The sequence below is a fragment of the Phyllopteryx taeniolatus genome, chromosome 19 (genome assembly GCF_024500385.1).
Source record: "Phyllopteryx taeniolatus isolate TA_2022b chromosome 19, UOR_Ptae_1.2, whole genome shotgun sequence".
NCBI lineage: Eukaryota > Metazoa > Chordata > Actinopteri > Syngnathiformes > Syngnathidae > Phyllopteryx > Phyllopteryx taeniolatus.
The window spans coordinates 16,041,426-16,047,425 of NC_084520.1; the positions used below are offsets into that span (position 1 = coordinate 16,041,426).

The window sequence follows — 6,000 nt, forward strand, 5'->3', positions numbered from 1 at the left end:
TCATAATAAAGACAGAGACACACACAAAAGAAGAATTTAACAACTGACTCAGTAAACTAGTTATATTAGTCATTCTGCAGAGGATAAAGAATATATGCCAATGAGTATTGTTACATTGTCTTTCTACATGTCTTGCGCCCCCGTTTGTTTTCAAATATCTGTCATCAAGGCTATTCATTAGCCTGTCTATGGCGTTTTTCATTGCGTATCCCTCGCCTCCCTGAATCTGTTGTCGAAACGTAAAAGTAATGAGCCTATTTTGAAAAAGTAAGGCGTAGCAAGTACAGCTATCTGTTTTCAAACGTAGGGATTACAAATAAAGTGAAAAATGAAAAATGAATACGCAAATACGATACCTGAAAAATAGATAAGTACAGTAACTGAGTTTTTGTACTTTGTTATTTTCGACGCTTCCAGGAACTTTGAGCTGCAAGTCAGTACAAGAATGAAAGTGTGTTTGTAAATCAACACACACAGATACACACACACACACACACACACACACACACACGACCCTCCCCGGTGGGAGTTCCTGGGCGTATAAACCCGAGGGCCAATAAGACAAGACGTAACAAGCTTCCCGACGTTTGCCATCCGCCGCTTCCGCTCTCCTCCTCATCGTGGGCAAAAGGGGAAAAGGAAAAAATAAAAATAAAAATAAAATAAAAAATCCCCCGTAGTTTCCCTGGCGTTTACAATCCGGGCAAATCCCTCACAAGTGCAATCGCTGGAGATAAAGTCTTTAATTAATGCGACAGGAAAAGGTCTGCGCTCAAGCCGCTATTTAAAGTTAAATAACATCTTTGCTGCACTCCATGTTCAGCTGGGATGTGATTACCAAAATAAGTCGATATGTCACATGACCTTTTTTCCCCAACTTATGATCATAACTGTGATTATTCACAGGGCCACAGCCATTTTTTCATCAAAAGGGATATTTTGCTGTGGATTTTCTTCAGTGATTTTCTTTATTTTTGTTATATGGCATGTGTGGTTTTACAGGTTTGGGCTGTGTGTGTGTGTTTTTTTTTTTAGTAGTTTAATTGAGGTGCAATACCTACTCTTTTATTACCCTCCTGTTATGCTGTGGGTCAAAATGATACAGTAAAAAGTTTAAAAATGTCGAGGAAAAACTATTTGAAAACTTTAACAATTTGGAATTTTTTTTTATTTTTTAAGTTAACTGAGATTGTGCTGCCAACCTTACTTTTTTTGCACAATATATATTTTTTAATTTGCAAACATGTCCCCATACATGGTATATTAAATATATTCACCTGGCACCTCCTGGTATGCCGCAGGTCAAAATGACCTGGGTTGAAGCTTAAAAACCTAGAAAATAATTATTTTAGAAAAGAAAATTATGATAAAAAGTAATTTGCTGTTAATGTTACTTTTGTTCTTTTATTTTTATTTTACTCACGTGTATTGAATATATTCACCTGGCACTCCTCTTATACTGGGGGTCAAAATGACCCACTTTTAAGTTTAAATATCAATAACAAAAATATTTTAAAGTTTGAGAACAATTCAGATAACACTAATTCTGCCGCAAATCTTTTCTTGTTTTATTTATTAGTATATATATTTTTTAAATATTCTGGTTTTTCCCGAGCAAAACTTTTATTTTGCTTGTCAAAATGACCGAGTTGCAAGTTTGAAAATCCAGGAAAAAAAAGAACAAATGCTGATAAAACTTATTCTGCTGCTGACATTACTTTATTTATTCTTTTTATTTGCAAACACACCGCTATTCATGTATTCACAAAAAGTCACCCAGCATTCCTGTTAAGCTGCGGGTCAAAATGACCCACTTTAGAAATTCTTTTTTTTTTTTAATGTTAAAAAAAAAAAAAAAAAAAAAAAAACATTGCAATAAAACTTTTCCTGCTAGTCTAACTTTTGTATTTTTCTTCTTATTATGATATATTTTAAAATTAAGTTTTACATTTGCAAACAAAGGTGTGACTTCTCTGGTATTAAAAGCATGACGTAAAACCAATAGTGCGCTCGCCTCAGACGTCGCGTCTCGCCAACGTTTTGTTTTTTTTAAACGGCCTGACAATGACGTACCCACGCCGGCGTCTCTCCTTTTCACATGCGGCGTCAAAAGCGACAAGTTGACTTCACACCAGCGTCCCCCAGCACACAAACTCAAAAGACGAGAGGCAATAAACGGGCAACAATAGTTGGCGGGCTTTGTAGTTGAAGGTCCGAGTTGTAGTCACACTTTTAAAAAAAATAAAATAAATAAATACATTTTTAAAAAAGTCACCCCTTACGAATTGGAAGTTTCCCAAAACATTGACTCAAATCCAGATTGAGAATTTATGACTCACTTGATTGTAGATAAAGAAATACCATATCGAAGTTAAAGTTGTAAAAAGTAAAAGTTGTAAAAAGGTGGAAAATCTGGGGGTAAACAAATAGCGGCTATGTTTAAAAATGTTAAGAAACAGATATTTGAACTCAAATGGCGCAGCAACACATGTAGACAAACAATATAACAATACTTACAGGCATGTATTCTTTATCCTCTGCGAGAAACAAATAATAATTGTAACGCAGCTTAGAGTCACAGTCGTTGCGAATGTCTTATTCGTTTGTGCCTGCTTGACTCTATTACACTGCCACCCGGTGGCCAACTTGCACACACCAGAAGGAGCTGCAATGAATTAATCATGGACAGTCTTTACATTCTATTTCATTGTTTTATTACTATGTTTTTATAAAGTAAAATATTACTCTATGTACAGTTTTTTTCCTTATTTAAAAACATTACAAAAAAAATGTTTTTTTCGGCGGCTGGAACTGATTAATGGCATTTCCATTCATTTCAGTTGGCAAAGAAAAAATATATTTTACCCAACTACTGTAGTTATATTGTAAGTTCTCTATAAAAAGCCAACCATCCATTTTGTAAAAATGTGGTTTATTCATATTTATTCCTATGAATTCCTGCTAACTCCCAGGGACATTTTACCACTTTGAAAATTCCTGGAATTTTGCGCATATCTTGAAAGTCATCAACGTCTTGTTTTAAAGAAGTGGCAAAAGTATTGACACCCTCTACTTAGGGAGAATACAGATACTGGCATGAAAAAAAGATAGTAAAAGCAGAAGTACTGATTCAAGTCGTTTACTTAAGGAAAAGTATATAAAAAAAATTTAAAAGTCCTGACACTGGAATGTACTTAAGTGCAACAGTAAAAAGTAAACGTAAATCCTATTACAGTATATACAATAGCCGTTTTGCTAACTTGGCACAGTGTAAAAAAAATAATAATAATCTTTTAACTTACATGCAGTAGCTTGTCTAAGAAGAAGAAACAAATCATGTTACATGTTGAATGTTCTTGTTTACACCAAGAACTAGCTTGTGTTGGCTTGACTTTTGTGTTGCGCTTTTAAAAGAACGTGTTCCATAGATTTGCGAACTTTCTGCACGAAAGAACAAAAAATCAATTAGCTAATGATAACTGAAAAAAATAAAATAAAATCTCTTAATTGTGTGTATTTTACAAAATAGAGAATTTTGCATTCGCCACAAATCATTCTTGGAGCCGACAACAAACAATTGTGAAGCCCATGGGTGGGGAATATCTTGCTTTTCCAAATCCGTTGCCTATTTTTCATGAATGTTCACGTTCCTCCATGTCGAGACTATCCCGACCTTTTTTTTCCCGATCGCAATCAATCAGTCGGTTGACATGAATTCTATTTGAGTTATGCTGTCATCCGCAGACGTTGACAAAAAGTAAACAGGCAATTTTAACTAAATAAAGAGTAGAAAGTACAGCACTGCTTGCAAATGTAGGGAGTAAAAGTAAAACATTGTCAAGTACAGATACCCGAAAAATCTACTAAAGTAAAATAATGTAGTATTTTTTTTTTTTTTTTTGCTTGGTTGGTTGCGTCCCACCACTGCAATACAGCGCCACGTGAAAAGCAAAAACGTATTCCGACCACAGGGCGGCCTGCAGATTTTATTTGTGCACGCAAAAGTGGATAAATCACCGTATTAGCGGCTACGTCACCATCGTCATCGTCATCGTCATCATCATCATCATCATCAGACTGGTGTGAGACACTTCACACATTCAAACTCTGGCAGTAGCGAAGAAGACTACAATCATCACTCAGGCCATCCCCCCCCCTGTTTTTCTCAATGTCTTGGTCAAATGACAAGTCGGGCTTGTTTGCTAATGGCGCCAACCCAGCGGTCGCCACCTGGCGGTAAGCGTGACATCGCGGCGAAAAGATTCTCGCGCTTATCGTCATTAGGGCGGCAGGTGACGTTGACGATCGCGCAGTTGAGACAAACGAGCCATTCACGCTCGGATTGTGTGGCCAATTAAGAGACTTCAATGACGCTAACGTGATTGTTTTTGGAATGTGGGAGGAAGCCGGAATACCCGGGGAAAACCCGCGCGAACTCCACACGAGAAGGCCGGATTCAAACCCTGAGCTTCACAACTGTGACAAAGATGATAACCACTCTCTGTTTGATTTTTTTTTTTAAATAGATTTGCCAAGTCTTGCATGTATGAGCAAAACACAAAACCTTACAAAAGGACACAACCCGCATACACTCCGCATGTAAACGAAGCGATTTTACAACAACAAACCTCGCTTGATGATCTCTCAACCACAGCAAATAATAAACATAAGTGACTCATATGAGTCAGTCACACGCTGATTACGTCTCAACAGCAATGCAGACAACAGCTACCTTTGTATCTCAGAAGAAAAAAGAAAACCACAGCATGATCCCCACATAGGACGAGCTCGTCTATTACAATTTAACAGCTTCCCAGAAGCTGGCATTAATAAAATCGTACCTTCTGTCAGCCACGTCTCTTGGAGTTGGCTTAAATCCTGGAAGAGGTCTACACAGAAGCAGGGGGACAAAGCACGTAAGTCCAGATCGGAAGAGGAAAAACAAGCGCGAGGTTGACATTTGTAAAGTCAAGTGGACTGTACCTTCGGATTCCTGAGGGGGCAATTCTGTGTCCATGCATTTCCTTTTGGCGGCCATCAACAGTCTATTTGGGGGCCCATTTCCTTGCGACTTCTGCACAACCAAACACAAACACACACGTTGACAGATGAACACATTGACACTTGCAAGTCACACATTTAACAACAAAAATCATCATGCGTTTAGAACTTGAGGGGTTCCTGAAATGAACACACGTTTTGAAGGGAGAGAGAGAGAGAGAGAGAGAGAGGGGGAAAAAAGGAGAAGTGACCATTTGGTGCACGGAACCAACATCATGAAAGCTTTGACGAGGTCCTACTCTAAGTTAAAAAAGAAAAAGAAAAGGAAAGGGGGGGGGGGGGGGGGGGGAAGAGTTGGCTTTCGATTCAAAGCAAGCGGAGACCGAACTCGTCGTCGTGCAGTGGCGCAAAAAAAAAAAAAGAACAAAAAAAAAAAAAGCTACCCAAAAAAAGCCCCGAAACGTCTGCGCAAAAAGTGCATCCGGAAGCATACGTACGTTTGCTAACGTGAAAGGCACTTGCTGGTCCAAGTATGCATCCATGATCCGGTCCATCCGTCAGCCGTCTGCGGTCATTTGGGCCGAAGCGGAGCGGGGAGCCGCGCATGCAGCCTGCAAAAATAAAATAAAAAAACCTGACGAGGGAGGAGGAGGAGGAGGAAGACTAGCGAGGAAGAGGAGGAGGTTGAATGGAGCTGCGTGGAGGATGCATGCATAATGAGCTCCATTCACAAAAAAAAGGAAAGAAAGACCGAAACGCCGAGGGGAAGTGATGGCCAGTGATTGCACAGCATGCTTAGCTCTGCTTTTGTGACGAACTCAACACTTTACGTGACACTTGAGCTCAATCAAATCTGTTCTGAGAGATTTAATCCCTTTAAAAAAAAGATCGATTTAAACCTACTTTTTTTGTGGGGGGGGGGGGGGGGGGGGGTCAAAGCAGCTTCGTGATTAGTGCATTTCCTCTTTCAGGGCTCCAGTTTCAAGCCTTTGTGAATGC

General features: G+C 38.9%; 1 protein-coding gene across 3 annotated transcripts in view; it reads right to left on the reverse strand.

Annotated features, from left to right (window-relative positions):
* The window catches only part of etv4 (ETS variant transcription factor 4), a 34,113-nt gene extending 28,314 nt beyond the window's left edge, over nt 1-5,799 (reverse strand). Inside the window, exons 1-3 of one of the 3 annotated variants that reach the window (XM_061755153.1) lie at nt 5,499-5,799; nt 4,984-5,074; nt 4,842-4,889 (exon numbers count right to left, since the gene is read on the reverse strand). In XM_061755153.1, coding sequence (XP_061611137.1) covers nt 4,842-4,889; nt 4,984-5,074; nt 5,499-5,555 — 196 coding nt within the window. In that variant the 5' untranslated portion in view covers nt 5,556-5,799. The remainder of the gene's footprint in view (nt 1-4,841; nt 4,890-4,983; nt 5,075-5,498) is intronic. The other 2 variants (XM_061755152.1, XM_061755151.1) reach the window with 2 other exon arrangements.
* Between the last annotated feature and the right edge of the window lie 201 nt (nt 5,800-6,000).